At 42.1% G+C, this 17804-nt stretch overlaps 2 protein-coding genes across 3 annotated transcripts in view; one reads left to right on the top strand and one right to left on the bottom strand.

Annotated features, from left to right (window-relative positions):
- Positions 1-7079, bottom strand: part of LOC116387703 (angiopoietin-related protein 1-like) — an 11940-nt gene extending 4861 nt beyond the window's left edge. The window contains exons 1-3 of the mRNA XM_031855023.1: positions 7067-7079; positions 4767-4921; positions 600-1438 (exon numbers count right to left, since the gene is read on the bottom strand). Of these exons, the coding sequence (XP_031710883.1) occupies positions 600-1401 (802 nt within the window). The 5' untranslated portion in view covers positions 1402-1438; positions 4767-4921; positions 7067-7079. The remainder of the gene's footprint in view (positions 1-599; positions 1439-4766; positions 4922-7066) is intronic.
- Positions 7080-7147: 68 nt separating this feature from the next.
- LOC116387398 (protein zyg-11 homolog) lies at positions 7148-15222 on the top strand. 2 transcript variants are annotated; one of them, XM_031854415.1, is made up of 14 exons: positions 7148-7330; positions 7826-7976; positions 8347-9137; positions 9326-9466; positions 10790-10966; positions 11238-11302; positions 11578-11677; positions 11947-11997; positions 12440-12601; positions 12704-12751; positions 13489-13689; positions 13791-13843; positions 14131-14228; positions 14735-15222. In XM_031854415.1, the coding sequence occupies exons 1-14, from the start codon at positions 7328-7330 to the stop codon at positions 14914-14916; spliced, it is 2223 nt and encodes a 740-aa protein (XP_031710275.1). In that variant the 5' UTR covers positions 7148-7327; the 3' UTR covers positions 14917-15222. The 2 variants fall into 2 exon arrangements, with proteins under 2 accessions (XP_031710275.1, XP_031710276.1); XM_031854416.1 differs by lacking the exon at positions 12704-12751.
- Positions 15223-17804: the final 2582 nt, after the last annotated feature.

The following is a 17804-nucleotide window of genomic DNA, read 5'->3' as shown; positions in this document are numbered from 1 at the left end:
ATATCTATATATATATATATAATGAAATAATAACCTAAAGGTATAGTCCATTCATGAAGTAGACCAGAAGTGCCTCTACTTTGTGGTTTGCAGGAGCCTATCATGCCAGCCTGGGTTTTGTCTACATCTCACATGCAATGGAACAGTCTTGTAAGGGATCATTTTCATACACAGCTGCACTGAAATCCTACACACTTTATTATTCTTGGGCGAAGGCAATCTAAATGCGTCAGGAATTTCTGTTGATCAGCAAAATTGCACTGGTTAGGTCTTTCTTTGCTTTGCTTTAAGTCCCCTGCCTCAGTTGAGAAGTTACAACATTTTTGCTTCCATTCAGGTTTGTGTTCTTTCTGTTGAGCGGGAAGCAGAGCTCCAGCTGAATCTGCAAATCTTTAACCTTTAAAAATAAGGCCAATGGCTCACCTGCAGCTGTATTTAAACACAGTGATTATTATTTTGTTATGGTTGGCGTGCATTTTACCAAGACTTGTTTTGAACTTTTGTGACTGAATCAATGAATAAATTAATACAAATTAACAAATAAATTAATACAAATGAATGGATGGATGGATGGATCCCCCATTAGCTCATCCCCTCACCTTCAGCGCTGAAGTTTCTATGTGGAGGTTTCTGAACTTCCAAGGTGCCACTTGTGGGTGATGGCCCTGAGCGAGAGCCCCTTTCCCGGGCAAACACTCGGGTGTTGTCCCTCTGGATCTCATTGGTGAAACGTGGCACATTAACAGGAATGTTCTCGGGCACCACCTGCACAAGTGGAGGTCCCAAAGGTGGCTGGTCATGCCTACGGCTGTACACCTGCATACAACGCTCCTCCAGGGCTCCAATCAGCACTGACTGGTTGTTCACTACTGCAGACAGGGCTGCGTATTTGGCCTCCAATTCCCTGTACCTGGATCCCAGGCGCAGTGACTCGGTGGTGGCGTTGAGGATGCGCGTCTCCAGCTGCGCCAGCTCCAGTGAGTTGTCTCTCTTCCTGATGATCTCGTGCAGCAGTTGCATGTAGAGCTGCGTCACTCTAGAGTTCATGTTCCTGCTCTCTTTCCTCAACAGCTTCATCTCATTCACCAAATTGCCATCCACATCCACCACCAGCTTCAGGGTCTCCATCTCCCTACGCTGCTTTGACAGAAGGTCGCGCACTGAAGCCACATCCAGGCGGGTCACTCGGTCCTTGTCATTTGAATAACCGCGGGCGGCACAGATGGGTCCTGTGATCTTCTGCTCAGGGACCAGGAAGGTGTAGGAGCACTTCTGGCTTTCTCCATTGGCCTCTGGGGCCCTTCGTATCCTGGAGAGGATGGGGTGCTTTGTGAGGGCTTGGCTGTTTCCCCAGAAAGACAGACAAAACAGAATAAATATGCTCCATGTTCCGGGTCCCATGGTTCCTCCTCTCGCTATCAACAAACAAGCTAAAGATCTATAAAAAAGGAAAGAGAAGTGCAGCACATTTTATATCAGGACAAGTTAGTGTTATTCTATATTACACTTATTGTCAATGAATTTAAAAAAGACCAAAACTAACAATGTGTCCAATTTCTCAACTTTCCCACTTCTCTACGCTATCTTTGGCCCCAAAGCCATTGGTTCCTACTGAAGACGTGAATCTTTAAAACATTTTTAGCCTTGCTAGCAGGAAGGAAATGTCGCTCTGTCGGTTAGTTGGTCCACCATATTTGCGAAATATGTCAAATTGGAATTTGGTGCACACATTCATGTTCCCCTGAGAATGAACTGTAATCACTTTGGTGCTTGATTTTGGCGACATCAGGTCAAAATCAGGTTTATAGCTAAGTAGTCACTACTTGCTAATACTTGCACAACTGACGATACATTTGCTAAACATCAGCATGTTAAAATTCCCATCGTTAGCATGCTAGCACGCTAATGTTAGCATTTAGCTCAAAGCACCACTGTGACGAAGTTCAGCCTCACAGAGCCGCTGGCGTGGCTGTGTAGACTCTTGTTAAAAAAAACGCAGCAATTTCCTAAAACAAGCATTTTTTTAGGGCTATTTTCAGCCACAGATTGATATACATTTGGTGGTTTAGGGGTATTGATATAAACTGCAGTTTTATGTCCATCACAACAAAGGAAGATGTCACCGTGCACCGGTGTGGCTCGATTGTTTTTTGGTAGTTTTTGGGCAACAGTGGAGGTATGGCACAGGATAATGCTGTAACCATTCATTAGACGTATTCTTTACAAAGTTCCTTTTTTGTTACAGCTCATTTTGTTTTTTTGTACAATTTCCTACCAGATGTTTCCCTTTCTCCTTTAATCCAATATAACAACTGTGCATCTGTTTGCATGATACAAGAGAGAGCTTCCAGTCAAGACTCAGCACAAGCATCTTGCTTAATCATGAAGTGAGTGAGCATTAAAGCAGTAAAGTCAAAGGTTTCACATATCAACAGACAGTCCAGCCCCTGGTAGATTTCCCCTCACACGTGTGGAGGAGTAAAAGCAGTGCCTCCCATCCACCACAAATCTGTTACCGTAAGTCTGATTTTCAATACAATCCCTCATGGGTTCTCTTTCATTACGGTCCTCACCACATCTGTATCAGGTGTCTGGGTGTGGGCAAGTGCTAAGATCTGTTTTCCATATTTCTGTAGATCTCCTGCTCAGACCTTCAATGAACCTCCCCTATAGCCTTTCAGTGTACCTGCACTGACTCGTGTGGAGAATTGCCACAAATAAAACCTCTGTCTGACAAATGATTTGACTGAAAATGAAAATATTTGATAGAAAATTGTATTAATGTGGCCATGGATGACATTGAATATATCACTTTAATGGGATAGTATGAGCTGCCAGGATTCATGAGGTGTAGAAACGTGTATATCAGTAATGAGTAAAATGCTAAAAGTTAACAGGTGGTTATCATTGGGCCTCACTGGCTTATTTTAACTTCTGCCATTTCTGCCTGGCTGGCCCAAAGAGAAACATTTGAATGTGATGAGGAATAAAATAAATGTATATATTCAAGGAGCAGCAGGGGGAGCAGGGATCCCTGATTTATGAGTAACGTTTTCTGGAATCTATTTCTGGAAGGAAAGCTTGTGTTTTGAGCTTATTGGTTTCGACAGCACAACTAATGGAGCAGTGGTGAACGATCCCTTGCTCCATGTTCCCGCTTGGCTCTGGAAGTGGAGCTAATGGTGAGCCAACTTCAGGCTGATATAGGTCCAAATCCAACCAGAAGGTGGAGTCTGGTGAATATGACCAAGAGGGTTGAGAAACCTTCATGATATGAACCTCTTCCTATCAGAGCTCATCAAAACAAAACTGCTGAGGATTTTAACAGATGCCAAATAAACAGGATTAAATGAGTCCAAGACAGAGACAGCAGAGCCTTTGAATCATTTCTGTGGTCTCCGCTTGATGTTTAGTTGCACTGAAGAGGCCAGACCACAGTTAATGGGACAGATCCCAGAGCATTACCTAAGCTCAAACTGCCGCTGTAGCAGAATAGTACTCTTTTTAATCATTGTGGTGGGGAAAACATGCGTCAAGAGAATATATAACAACGTTTTTGTGTTTTCATAAAGCACAATGACTTATTGACTGAAGAAAAGTGTCTGAGCCAAGATTAAGTTTTAATAGCGCAAAATTTCAGCAGCAAAAAAAAATGCCTGCAGCCCATAACATAATGGAAGAAGCTGCAGTATTTGTCATAGATTATAGACCATCTGAGGGAAAAGGAAAAGGCACTTTAAGGAAAATGGGCCATGTATCAGAGCTCAGAAACACCTTGGCACTGTGAGTCAGTGATTATTACCCGAGGGAGTTCTTTTCCCTGTCTTTCCATAATCATGGGTCATCCCCTTCAATAGCTCGGTCTCAGCAATTGGCCCGTCTGCACGTCTCCAACCCCACAATATGAATCTCACAGGCCCCGGCCTGACAGGAGTGACAGTGTTTACACAGAGGCTCCTGAGCCAGAGGTTTGGATCTCATCGGCAGTTATAACCACCAGGTTTCTCTCCGTCGTTCACACCCTGCTGGTTTTCATCAAGTCAACCGCAGCAGTCGTGTTTTTTTGTTGATTTAGTAAAATGGCATTTTCTGCTACTCCTTGCTGAGAGCCAGACCTGACCTGATTAATGCAGTCCTTGCAACCAGACAGGTCAAACTTTGGCTGGTTTTCCCAGGAGAATTGGTACCACTGAGTCCGACTCGTAAAGATCCTCTATTCTGCTACATTGAAACCCCCAAAAAGCCCTGAGAACGCCACACTTGCATCCCCTAATTTGTCTCCAACTTTATTTCAACATACAGGATGAATGAATTGCACATCGGAAAGTAAAGTTTTTCCAGTCTAACTTTGTTGTGGCTTTTGCTCCAGGCCATCAGATTTTACGGGCTGCGCCAATTAGCCCACAAGTTATTCTGACGGTGCCACTAATTAGTTTTGTCTGCTGAGGGGACGACATGATGCATGAGCTTTGTACTGTATGAACATGATCACGCCGTTTACACAACATGTACATATGGAATTTTAAAAACAAATAAATTACTTGAAAATGCTCAAATAGTTTCTTTAATGTCAGCATTTCAGTCACTACATATTTATTTATAAGAGTCATGGATGTCTTACTCCTTCCATTTAATATGTCTATAGCTTCATTGCTCCACATTAACTTTACTTTTATCTGTAATTACGTTTTTTATTTTCAGCCGTTTGAATACTTTTCCAAAAACACACGTTAATCTCATAAAAAGCATAAAAATGAAACTCTTACCTGTGTCAGTGAGTTTAGTCAACAGCCCAGGAGGTGCAGGTAAGACCCGGCTTGGTGTCTCAGTTGTGTTTCCTATGCAGATTCATGCTCTCCATTCTCCTCCTCTCACTCTCCTTCTGTCTTTGCTCTCATTGAGAGTGAAGGCCTGCATACAGCTATGGCACAAGCAAACACTGTCCGCTAGGAGAACAGTAGAGGGTGGTCCATATGCAGAAAGAGGGAGGCTGATGGTGTGATTTTCTCCGTAGTTTGAGCAGAGGGGAGGCTTGGCTCTGCCCTCTTCCTCTGATGAAAGAATAGACTCCTCCTAATATAAGATTCTGCCACACATTAAAAACTAAGTGATGAACCAGATTGGCTAGGAGTCGGCAAAATCAGTCTAGCTGTCATCATGTCGGTCTCATATGGTCTCGTTTGCAATGTTTTCTATATTGTCTCTCACACACTATTTGTCTGCCAGGCTTGTAGAAGTTGATGACATGCACATAAACTCTCTTTTTCCTTCTTAAACACACACACGTCTGCTTCATTCACAGTTTCTCATCCTCCTCGCAAATCTGTTTCCCATCAGCTCTAATCTAATCACTGAGTGATTCTGGTGATCCAGTAGCTTTTGAATTTCAAATAAAGAGCTCTGCTTTGGATGAGCATCTCTTTACTCCATATATGGGGGTGTCTCTTGTGACAATCCAAGAGCTATTGGCAGCTGTGTTTATTTGGTTATGAGGACAATAAGCAGAGGGCTTTGCAGACAAAAAAAAGAACGGCCCTCAGCTAAATGTTTTGGATCGAGGAGGAAGCACGGGCTTTGATGCATGGGGATTCTCTGTGTGGGGAGACATACTTTAGCATGTGGGAGGACACATTTGCTCATGAGCAACTGAGGCAGGACATTCACAAAGGTGTGTGTGTGTGTGTGTGAGAATCTATGAGAGCATGTGTTTGCTTATGCGTGATTGAGAGCATGTGTCGGCAGTCGTTTGTATATAATAGGGGTCGTCCAATTTAAATAAATCATATATAGAAGAACATGTGTTTGGAGGAAGCGGTTACTGAAAAGAAGCTAAAAAATACATTTTGGGTTAATTCAACCCGTGCCTGGAAATCTAACGGTATATGCATCATATTTAACAAGCCCCACTATTGTGTAGTCTAGATCAGTGTTTCACAATCTGGCGCTCACAGGATATATCTGAGGGGTCCCAAGTGAAGTAAAAGGATATGAAAGAAAAATCTCTTTGGGGGAACTGCTCATAATTCATGTAAACTTAAGGGATACGAGAGAAATTTGCTGATTTTTTAAAAACTTCTTATAAACAGGACTTGTTTGTCAATTGTTTGCCCAATGTCACATTGGACAGATACTTCAGTAAGGTCCTTTTCCACTTAATGTAAGTGTATTCAGATGATGAGTCCCTTTTTCGGCCCCTTAGAAAGTCTGTTTACATCCCTGCTGATAGTTTTTGTTTGTACAACATGTGAGTTTGGGCCTTTGTATTAAGGAATTAATTGTTTAGCATGGAAAATTCACATGTCTCTATAAGTAAGCTGCCACATTGGTTAAAATCCAGCTCTCTCTGTGAGCCCCTCCTTGTGGCTAAAAAAGTTTATTACCACCTCCATCATCATAGTTGTTGCATGGCCATTGCTTCAATCTGAAATGGAAGGACAGTATGCAGTGGTGGGAGAGGTAGTATTCAGATCATTTACTTAGTAAAAGTATTGATGCCACACTGTGTAAATACTTTTACTTAGTAAAAGTATTGATGCCACACTGTGTAAATACTCCAGTACAAGTAAAAGTTCTGAAACCACACTTAAGTGATTGTATGTAAGTATAATCAGCAAAATGTACTTATAGTATCAAAGTAAAAAGTACTTGTTATGTAGAAAATGGTCCCCGTCATTGTTTTACTACAATAACAATTAAAAATCGCCAAATGTGGAGATGCATCGTTTTCACTGGACACGAAGGGCATGAAAAATTATAATCTAAAAAGTAACTTGTCATAAAGCTGTCACACAAATGTAGTGGAGTAGTGAACAACATTTGCCTCTGAGATGCAAGTTAGTGGAGTAAAAGTATTATAAAGTTGCACAAAATGTAAATACTCAAGTAATTAGGCTACAAGTAACATGAACTTGTACTTAAGTGCAGTAAATGTACTTTGACATCGACATTCTCCCAATGTCTGTATGAATGCGAACGGAAGTAAACTGCAGCGAATAAAATAGATGGTTAAAAGTCGAGTAAATAGGGATTAAAACTAAAGAGTTTTAGCACAAACAAACAACCATACCGTCAGACGAGCCCTCGATGACGTCATGCGTATTGGCCAATAGGAGGCGGTCATCTTGTGACGTTAGTAGGCCTACTCGTTAATACTCGACGGTCAGCGACAACGACCGTAATCAAAACAGAGGATTTCATAACTTTTACTTTGATTCACAGGGAAGAATTCATTAAGATAATGACGTTTTTTTAATTCAAAATATTTCTGAACGACGTCTTGCAGTTCTTTTTTTGTTCATTTCCCTCACGACTGTTTATTTTTCCAAGTATGGTGAGTTTGACCTCGTCCCCTTCTGTAAAATGTTGACGTTTGACTGTCTGAACTTTGTGTTAACGCATCCTACAGACCGCTGTAGGAGTCATTGCGTTTGTCCACGGTGCCCTACAGAGACCGCTTGGATTAGAGGATTTAAACGGGCTTTACTTGTGTGCAGTGCTGCGGATAATATTAGTCTCCTGCAGCGTTAGAGATCCTGTGTCACTGTGGATCTGTTGAGCCCCCGAGGAAGACGAGACAACTGCCAGTGCATGTCCTTCACAAATGTACTTAATGTGCACAAACAATAACCTCTAAAATATTATGATAGATAATTTACACCCTGGTCAAGATTAATAGCACACCCAAAGTTATTTCCAATATATAATGTAATGTTTGTTTCAGTAATATGTCTGAATTAACCCTGTAAGGTCACTGAACTTGCGTTTACACCTACATTATGATTACCCGGTAGTATGACTCTTACAGATATCTGCTGATGTGTTGCAGGACGCTCTGTGCGACCTCTGCTTGGCTCAGGTGTGCCGCAGCCTGGACGCTCTGTGCAGCAGGCGAGCAGACGGCTCCATGTGCCTCAGCTGGGCCCCAATTTTCCCACAGGAGATGGCAGACCAGTTACTGCTTAAGATGGCAGCTAAAGGTAGGTCAGGAGGACAGAAAGAAAGGCTCCTACATTATCAATATCACTAACTGGGAGCAACTGTAGCTGCCAAGGGATGGTAGCTCTGTGGCAAGTTAGTAGAAAAGGGAGCAATGATCTCACACCATGACAAATGTGTCTTACTTATGAACTTCATTTAGTTATAATTCTTCATGCACAAAACTTACTGTACAAACAAAGTCAGGAGAGCATTATCCTTAACTTACCCCTTCATATGCATGGTTATTAGTTCCGTGTAGACTACTATGGCAGGCTGAAATACTGCAAAAAATATTTTCCATCAACATCAATGAGGCTTTACTGATGCTATTTTTCCTAAAACATTCCTTTGTTTTCTTCTCTCTACAAGGGATACTGAATGACACAACCGTTGGGATTTTCCAAAACTGCAAAGCACTCCGCCTGCACCGAGCTTCCATCCGATGCTGTCCAGTGTCTGCAGAAGCTTTCCGCCTGGCCCTCTGCCCTCACCGGCTCCAGGAACTAGACGCCTCCTGGGTTCCTGGCGGCCTCACTGGGGCAAACATCATCTCAGGCCTGGCCTCCAACCCCGAGTGCAGATCCAGCCTGCAGAGGTTGTCCCTAACTGGGCTACATGTCGACTTGGAGTCTCTGGTGGAGGATGGAGGGACCCGTGTTGGATTTAGCTCCCTGCAGGGCTTGCGAACGCTCAACCTTGCCAACACAGACCTGACTGATGCCGTTCTCGAGGATATCTGCACTCTCCCTCGGCTGGAGAGCCTGGACATCTCCTGCAGTGCCGTCTCACAGCTTACCGCGCTCCTAGATTGCAAAAACACGCTGAGATCTTTGATGACCCACCGGCTGCGGCAGCTGGATATGACGCCTGCCAGGTTGCTATTTGTCCTCAGCCAACTTCACGCGGTCAGGCATTTAGACTTTTCAGAGGACCATTTTGCTGTGGATGACAGTGACGGGGATGAGACCGTGCGGCAGCTTTTGGGTGGGAGTCCACATATCCTCCCTTCCCTTGTTTCTCTAGATATCTCTGGACGGAAGAGAATCACTGAAGCAGCAGTCAGTGTGTTTGTGGAGGCCAGAAGTGGACTGGTCTTCTTGGGCCTGCTAGCCACCGGTGCCAGCTCCTGTGACATCCTGTCTTCAAAGAAAAACCTAAAAGTAAGGAGCGAGCATCGGGTACAGAGTCGACATACTACGAGATGTCAGAGAATGTTATTGGCAGACACATGTTGACTCTCGCATATGTTTCTCATTTGTCTTTGACTTGAGGCTTAGTTTGTTTGTGTACAGAAAATGTTGTATTTCCTGGCTCTCTCTGACAATGCTGATCTTCTGTGTATGTTCAGGTAACTGGAGAGGCTAATGAGAACCAGGTGTGCGAGGCCCTGAGAAGGTACAGAGACCGTGAGTGTTTCATCCGAGAGGCCCTCGTCCAGCTCTACAATCTAACCACTGACATTGACAAACCCCGGCCAGATATGCTAGAGGTACTATCACAGCTTTGTGTTTGAACAAAAGCTTTAAAGCGTAGTTTTACTTGTTACAGCGCAGGTCTTGTTATGGTCTTTTGGACATCATTTTTATGGATTGTGATTACATTGTTCTCTCAAAGTAATTGCTAAAACATCCATCATTTAGAAAAGATTATCTAAGCCACTTTATTGAAGGTCACGAATATATCCCCCTCATTGCAGGAAAACTGGGCACGCAAAAATATGTCAGACTGATTGATGTTTAAAAAACATTTGGGTAATAATTTTGCTGCTCACTTTCATAAATTAGGTTGACCTGGGGGATTGTTAAACCTGAAGGATGCCGTTCCTTACCCCCACAACGATTTTTTAGGATATGAATGATTGCCAAAACAATGGTAATAGGACCCGGGTTGTAAGAAACAATGAATTATACTTAAATAATTGCCTTGTATAGTATAATGTTTTATTCTAGTGTTGCACAATATCTCCACTTATTCTGTGCAGGATGGGATGCTGTTGTTCACTCGTTACTCATTTATTTAAAAGGGAAATGTTAGAGATCAAGATTTCCTGGCAAGAAGACTTTTCCAAAAAAAACAAACATACAGTATAAGCACGGTAATTCACAACATTTTATACATAAAAATAATACATTTCAAGCAGCATTTAAAAAAAAAAAATAAATAAAATAAAGAAATCAGGTAAGGCTTGCACAATCAATGTTGGTTTTATCAAAATAGAAAATATGTACCATGCATCACTATACAATACATTAATACATAGTTATATAGGGCAGCCATATATTTGCCTGACAATCAACACAATGTGAATCATTCTAATGTAGCATAAATATCTAAATGTACAAAGAGCAAGGAAACTCACTTTTACACTCAGACTATTGTTGCCAGTAGAGAGCCCAGAGTTCTGCTGCAGGTAATTCAAAGGTCTCACACCTGAACTCTATCCCAAATGTATATAGACTCTGATCAAGCCAGGCTCCTCTCACTACCTGCTCCATCTCAGACAGCTGACAAATCAATCGATTTAAAAGTGTTTGTAACACATCCTCTTTGTAAACAGCCTAGTATTCATCTTCAAGCTTAGTTTGAACAAACTGTACAGCTAAAGTTAAAATGTCCTCTGACCCGACATTATAATTACTGTATTTAGTCGAGAGAGGGAAAGAGGAGGTAAAGAGGCTGTTTCTAGCAGAGCCTTACAGATAAATGGTACAATGGAATCTCACAGCTGTCCCATCACTGTCTCTACTGACAGGAAGTTGTTTCTTATTCTGAAGCACATGTGCTTTTGAAATAAACCTCTTGTTTGCTGTAGCTGGTGCTGAGTGGGATGCAGAGCCACCCCACCTCTCTGCACGTCCACCTGGTGGCCACAGCGTGTGTGTTCAACCTGACCGCTCAGGACCTGGCAGTGGCCATGCCCGTCAGCCTGATCAGCTCCACTGTCACCCAGCTGCTGTACGCCATGAAGACCTACCCCAACCACCAACAGGTCAGGGGACAGTGCTCAGTGTTTCTGATAACAGATCCATAATGATGAAGTTACACAACAGCAAAATGTGGCACAGAGTGGCTGTTGCTACCAGCTGGCGTGTCATTCATCCGATTCTAACCTAATATTTGCTGCATTTGGGTACCACGCCCATTTTTACACCATCAGACAGTATTTGTAGTTACTTCACATAACCATATACACACATAAAATACATATATTTTTTTGAAACCATGGTCCTTCAATTGGTAAACTGTTTCCATCTCTGCAGGTGCAAAAGAACTGTCTGATGGCGCTCTGCAGTGACTACATCCTTCAGGATGTCCCATTTGACAAGTTAGTTATTTTCTCACAGTTCTAATATATGATGTACTGGTTCACGGTAACGCAGTAGCCAACATAATCAGTGCACTCGTAGAAAAGCACCGCAGTGTTTTTCCACCAAATTGTGATCCAGCTAAAATATATTTTCTCTTGAAACATTTGTGCCAAAAGAAATAGTTCCTCCAGATGCAACAGTGCAGACCTGAACTACCAAGGCTTCTCTGTGCATCACTGGTATATTTGTGCAATACTGTGTCGCTTATATCCATAATGTGATCATGGTTTAGGTATTTAGCAGCCACGCTGGTGATTAACTGGCTGCGCAGTCACGAGGATCCTACCCTTCAGAGGATGGCTGTGGCTGTCATCTCCATTCTGGTGGCCAAGGTCAAGACACTGCTCACTTACTGTGCATTAGTCTGCTAGAGGAAAATAGTATGGCAACTGTTAGTCCCACCTGTTAAGAGCCCCGTGTGTCAGTCACCTCCTGTACCTCTGTGACATTTCAACAACAGTCAGGTTTATGCTTTCATTTAGTCCAGTTACAGTTTCCCTGTGTGTTAAGTATTCAATTTGTTCTAGTTTGACATTTGGGACAACATGTAGAATTCAAAGAAGCACTCATCTATTATTATTATTATTATTATTGTTTGCAGTTGTCCACAGAGGAGACCGCTCAGCTGGGCAAGGACGTCTTCATCATCAAGGTACATTAACACTTTCAGAGTATTTCGATTCAAACTTACACAACGTCCCCGGCTTAGCACTAGATATGCATGAGTGCATTTCTAGTTCTCTCGGTCTTCCTCAGCCTCTGAATTTTCCATTACCTACCCTGCATATACACTCATTGTGTCACTGTCAACTCGTTTCTCCATGCACTCGTCCTTCACGGTTTACTGTTACTTCATTATTCAATTACACCTCTCTATATTTCATTGTGTGTGCAATCAAGCTTCTCTCTAAACGTCTGTTTTGCTTATTGCACAGCACATTGTAACAGCTTAAGTTAATATTTTCCTGTATATCTACAAATAAAAAAAACGATTTTTAAATGCAGAGCAGCATCCAAAACTTTTTTTTTGGCTGTTACATGTCTCCTCGTCCCTCTGTCTCATGTTTTCACCACTCATTTACTCCATCTCACAGCAGCTGCTGGCTATTGTGCAACAGAAAGCCATGGTGGGAGTGGTGGACTCCACTCTGAAATTTGCCCTGAGTGCTCTGTGGAACCTGACGGATGAGATGCCCACTGCTGCTCGCAATTTCATGGAGTGCCAGGGCCTGGAGCTGTACGAGGAGGTTCTTGAGGTAGAAGAGCCCCAGAAATACACTGAGACACATCAATACAGAAATGCACCCCCAGCCACACACACAAACATCGTCTCATGCTGTCCCTTTTTTATGTTGCAGTCCTACTACACTGAACCTTCCATTCAGCAGAAAGTTCTTGGCCTTCTGGTGGGTTCAGTATGTCTTTATGTGGCGTTATTAGTCCAGATTGTTTTTTTTCCATGTGTGCCACAGTACTGCATGTCCTTGTTTTTATAGCTTGTTTAAACTAAAAAGTGATTTAATAGTTTAAAGTTAATGCTTATTTTCTTTTTTCAATGATTCCCACATCACATATTGCCCCCAAATATTTGACCCATGGGAAAGAAATAAAATCCATCTGTAGGCAATCTAACATATTATTGTTGTCATCAATGTGCAAAATACCCGGTGGTAATCGGGGGTGTCCCCCCTAACTAGTGCTTCAGAGTTATGCTGAAGTCTTATAGACTCAATATGCAAGATTTCATGAATGTAAGCCAAGATAATCAACTATATAAGCACTTTGCACACATCACCAAGGCTAATATCATTAACAATAAGGCCTCTCACACAACCACGACCTGCAACATATTTCCACACAACACACTCACCTCTTTCTCTAGAACCAGACACACTTGTCGCTGTACAACTTCTCACCCAACACATGAATAAGTTAAGTTTAAATTCGGAATACGGCTGGACAAAGTGAGCATTTAAAAGGCATTTTTAGCGACAATTGCCAGAGACGACATTTAAAAAAAAAAAAAAAAAAAAAAAAAGACTTTTTGCAGAAAACCCCAACATGGGGTTTCAAGTGTCAATTAGGGGTCTCGGCCCCCGAGACCGCTCGTATTAGTGCTATTATTTGTCTCTCTGTGTTGCAGAACAACATAGCAGAGGTGGAGGTGCTACAGGTGGACCTTATGGAGGAGGACCTGTTGGGGCACATCCTCAGCCTGTTGCAGGACAACCAGGTGGAGCAGCGGGTCCGTTACTTTGCAGGGGGGACTCTGGCACAGCTCGTCTCCAGACCAGAGGCCTGGACCCTGGACGACGAGCTCCGCAGCACCATACTGAAGCAGCTGGTGTGTGAGAGGCAAAAAGTTTTGGATGCTGCTCTGCATTTAAAACAGAGTCAAATCCACCTTTGACTGTTTTCAAAGTGTCTCTCTTTCTTTCTTTGCAGCATACATCCATAATGACATGGACCCAACTCGAGAAAGAAATGGTCTCTTATAGGTGAGAGAAACTCAAACTGGACAAAATAGAAAGCATTTTAGAAGTAGCATAGCTTTTAATGCATTAAGCCATTTTGGTTATCAACCTCAGACATACAGAATATTACCTGCAGTACCGGAGAAAGTCCAGACAATCACAAGGACGAATTTTACATTCCCTTGGTGTTTGATGTGAAATAAAGAACTGTCAGGTTAATTTACTAAACCCCTCCAAACAAAATGCTCAGAATTACTCAAAGTTCAATATTTTTACTCCGATCGTACCATCTCCTTGTTTCCACATTTCAGATCGTTCCGTCCATTTTGCTCTCTGCTTCAGACTTGGCAGTCCTCGGGAGTGCAGCTGTGGGCAGTCTGGGCAATACATCTGGTCTGCATTCAAAACGGTAAGAAGCATGACAGACTACTGGGTAGATATTAGGGGGTGGGAGCACATGGGTGGTTTTATAGGAGTCAGCATATTTAAACAGAACTGCTCATGTATTACAGTACAGCATGTCAGCTGCAATGATTAGTTGACTAATCAATAAGTCAGTCTACAGAAAATGTATCAGAAATGATTTCTGTACAAAAAAGGCTAAACTGAATAGTTTAAAGAGGTCTCCTTGGACTTCGAGAAATGGACATTGTTCAATACCTTCTAAGGTTTTAGAGTAAACTAGAAAATAATCTGCATATTAACCAACAAAAATAATCATTGGTTGCTGCCCTCTACATTTTAATGTAAAATAGAGCCGATTGTCACTTTCATCAGTACATTTGTCACAATAAATATACCTTATGAAATAGACTCAAAGACTTCTCTAGTGTATTAATGATCACGTTATGGTGGACTATCACTGTAAGCTTCCATTTCCCTCATGTTCTTAACGCGTCTCTCCATCTTCTATAGCGTCACATTACAGCAGCATGATGGAGAAGGACGGCGTGACTGAACTTCTGAGGGCTTTGGCTGCACATCCCGACACACACAGCGACGTTAAAGGACTGTCGGACAGCATCTTGCGTGTGGTAGAGAAACACCAGAGTCACTCAGGGTCCGTCAACAAACAGATGGAGTCTCGAAACTCTTGACAAATGTGCAAAGAAATTACATTTTTGTTTATTGTTCAGCTGTGAGTAAAATCTGCTAAACGTGAGGTTGCAGATTGAGTATTGGATACAGACAGTTCACGTCAGTCAGCTTGAATTTAAAGTTCAGTGGAATAAATGCTGTACAATCGCTGGTTATAAAAAGTTCTCTCAGGAGGTACCTTTACACTGTTGATGAATCGTTAAGCAAAAACGTTTACAGACAGGATATAAAGTCCTAATATTTTATCTATTCTGAGGTCAAATTGCTGTTTAGTATGAAAAAGTTTGACTGTAAAAAAAATATTTTAAATAAACTGAAGTTGGAGACTAAAGCTTGTGTCGTAAATCATGCATGTAACAAACACTAGTCAGAGGGTGCTTTGTTACTGTAGCTTCAGGGCTGTTTTGGTCTTAAGATCCTTTTATGTAAAATATTCAATCAGATGTTTAAATTCAAGATAATACATAAGTAGCAATATACCAAATCAACCTGAATCTGCTGTGTTTACCTTTTCTGCGCCGAGGGAAGTTCTCTCCCTCTCTCCTCCCTGGTATCCTAGATGCTGAAGTCAATATATTTTATGTAATACAGCTGGAGAACTGCTCGTAGGCATCGAGTCTATTCTAAGTTGGCCTATTAATAAATCCTCCCGAAAAGTCGATTAACAACCTCTCGTGAATATTTGAGTTCTACCACCATGTTCAACTTCTGGTGTCAAATCAGTTTGACATTTTTACCCCCCCCCCCCCCCCCCCCAAGAGGAATAGAAAGGCTCTACTAAATAGACTGCACCTTCAGGTGCTTCAGCCAGGTTAGTCATCTCATGCCTGTAATGTTAGAAAGGAGCTGTATAAATTAATCCAGGGTCAGCGTTTAACTACCGATCCAGTGGGATAAAAGGTCAAGCACCCTATGGTGAACATGGTGTGATGTTACCGTATGACGTTCAAGGCAAGAGTAGTGTGGGAAAATGCCACTCAACTGCAGTGTGCATGGTGACTTTGCACTGGTGTCGGGTGGACACGTGGAAAACTTTGCACGTGAGGTGGTAGGGTGAACAGAAGAGCCAGAAGGTAATAGTGGTGCGCACTTCCTTAATCAGGTCTTAAGTTTGCGGATCAAATAGCCCATCAATATTCAAGTGACAGATGAGACTGGCAGGCAGAGAGACTATCAAATAGACAGGAGGAAGAACAGGAAAGAACTTTGAGAGTTTCAACACTTAAGGAAATACGCTTTGTTGCTGAGCGTTAGAACAGATGATTAACGGTCTCAATTTAGGAGGTTATATGCACGAGTGTCTGGACCATGAGCAGTGACTTCCTGGAGCCTCTGTGGTCACTAGCAACTGCTCCAACCCAGAAATAGCTCAGCAAGTAACCCAACTGTAAAACCACATGTTGGTGTTTTTACACCATTTGTATGGATTAAACAACGATGCCATGCTTTTACATATGTAGCTAAATAAATCAAACAGGTTAGCTTAGTTTAACAAAGACTTAAGGGAAATGGAACACCTGGCTCTGCCCAAAGGTTGCAAATTCTACCCAACACCTTGACTGCTTATCAGTAGGTTTATAGTTTAATTTATACAAAAACATTTAAAAACAAGTTTTGATTTTGGAAGAGACTCCACGAAGTCACTGCTCTAAGAAACGGTCACACACACACACACACACACAACCCCTTTACAAGGGTGAAGAGTTTTTAACTTTTTCTACATGTGGCAATATGGGGACAATGATGAAAAGGTGGGGGGGGTTAACACCATACAGGAAAATAGTTTAAGAACTTAATGGTCTTGAAAATAGCACACAAGGTACGGACTCATTACTGACCCAAGACAGCTGTGATTCTTAGAATTAACCAAATGTTTTCTTATAATCAAAATCCTTAGATAGGCAAAGACTGGAGCTGCTGTGGAAGAAAGGATATTAATGGCCAAATGAAATTATTGAAACACTAAAGGGAATGTCCCATGCACAGTGTGTGGGCCCTCACCACAGGGGCCTAACTTCCCAACAACAGACGCTGCTTCAGTGAAGGGCAACTAATACAAGAATTAAACAACCCAGTTGGTTTGACGACAGGCAAAATGATAGCCCGAGGAGCAAAACAGCAGCAAGTAAACCTACAAAAGGGAAAACTGGGATTAAGGCTCACCATGCTGCATACTAAAATTAGTTTTATACTGTGACCAGCTCACAACTTCTGTATGGTGGCATTAACACATGGGATCACCCCAAAAAGGTCAACAGGATAAAAATGGGGTTCGAACACACCATGCACAGTCAACACGATCATAAGCATGTCAATGTGTGCAGTGTAGAAAGGCTGACTTGTGCATGTGATGTGATTGCTTTAATTACATACCTGTAACACCAAACACTTCCAGCCAGGACAGGGGCCAAAAGAGTGAGCATAGGCCAACAGATGTTTTGTATAATCTGCCCCTAATTAGGTAATTGGTTGTGGGAGGAGCCAGGCCTGGGGCGGCATTCACCAACACAACACATAATGATAATGTATTCACTTGCATTATGGGGAGCGTTCTTCACCACATACGGATTCAACAAAGGAGAAATAAAGAATTAGTGAGGTTTTGAGGTGCTGATAGACATATTTTGTTACCCTCGGATAAAGCCAAACTAGCTGTTTCCTTGTGTTTCCCATCTTTATGCTAAGCTAATCCACTGGCTGTAGCTTCATATTACCCTTACAGACCATACTGTCTTCATCTAACTCTCGGCAAGAAAGCACATAAATACATTTCAAGCCATGGAAAAATAGATAGATTTAGAGCTCAGATGTCTATATGGAAATTGACAGCTGCAAAAATAGGATTGATGGCCATAAATATCTCGTCTATAGATATATTAAGCATGGG

The sequence above is a fragment of the Anarrhichthys ocellatus genome, unplaced genomic scaffold (genome assembly GCF_004355925.1).
Source record: "Anarrhichthys ocellatus isolate YVR2014 unplaced genomic scaffold, GSC_Weel_1.0 scaffold15, whole genome shotgun sequence".
In the NCBI taxonomy this organism is placed as follows: Eukaryota; Metazoa; Chordata; class Actinopteri; order Perciformes; family Anarhichadidae; genus Anarrhichthys; species Anarrhichthys ocellatus.
This window is presented reverse-complemented; position numbering and strand designations above follow the sequence as displayed.

What these genes read in the sequence shown, in the direction of transcription:
- LOC116387398 (XM_031854415.1), top strand. An exon ending in CCCGGCCAGATATGCTAGAG is followed by an intron (nt 9,467 to 10,789) that starts GTACTATCACAG and finishes TGTTTGCTGTAG; the next exon opens with CTGGTGCTGAGTGGGATGCA. An exon ending in GCACCATACTGAAGCAGCTG is followed by an intron (nt 13,690 to 13,790) that starts GTGTGTGAGAGG and finishes CTTTCTTTGCAG; the next exon opens with CATACATCCATAATGACATG.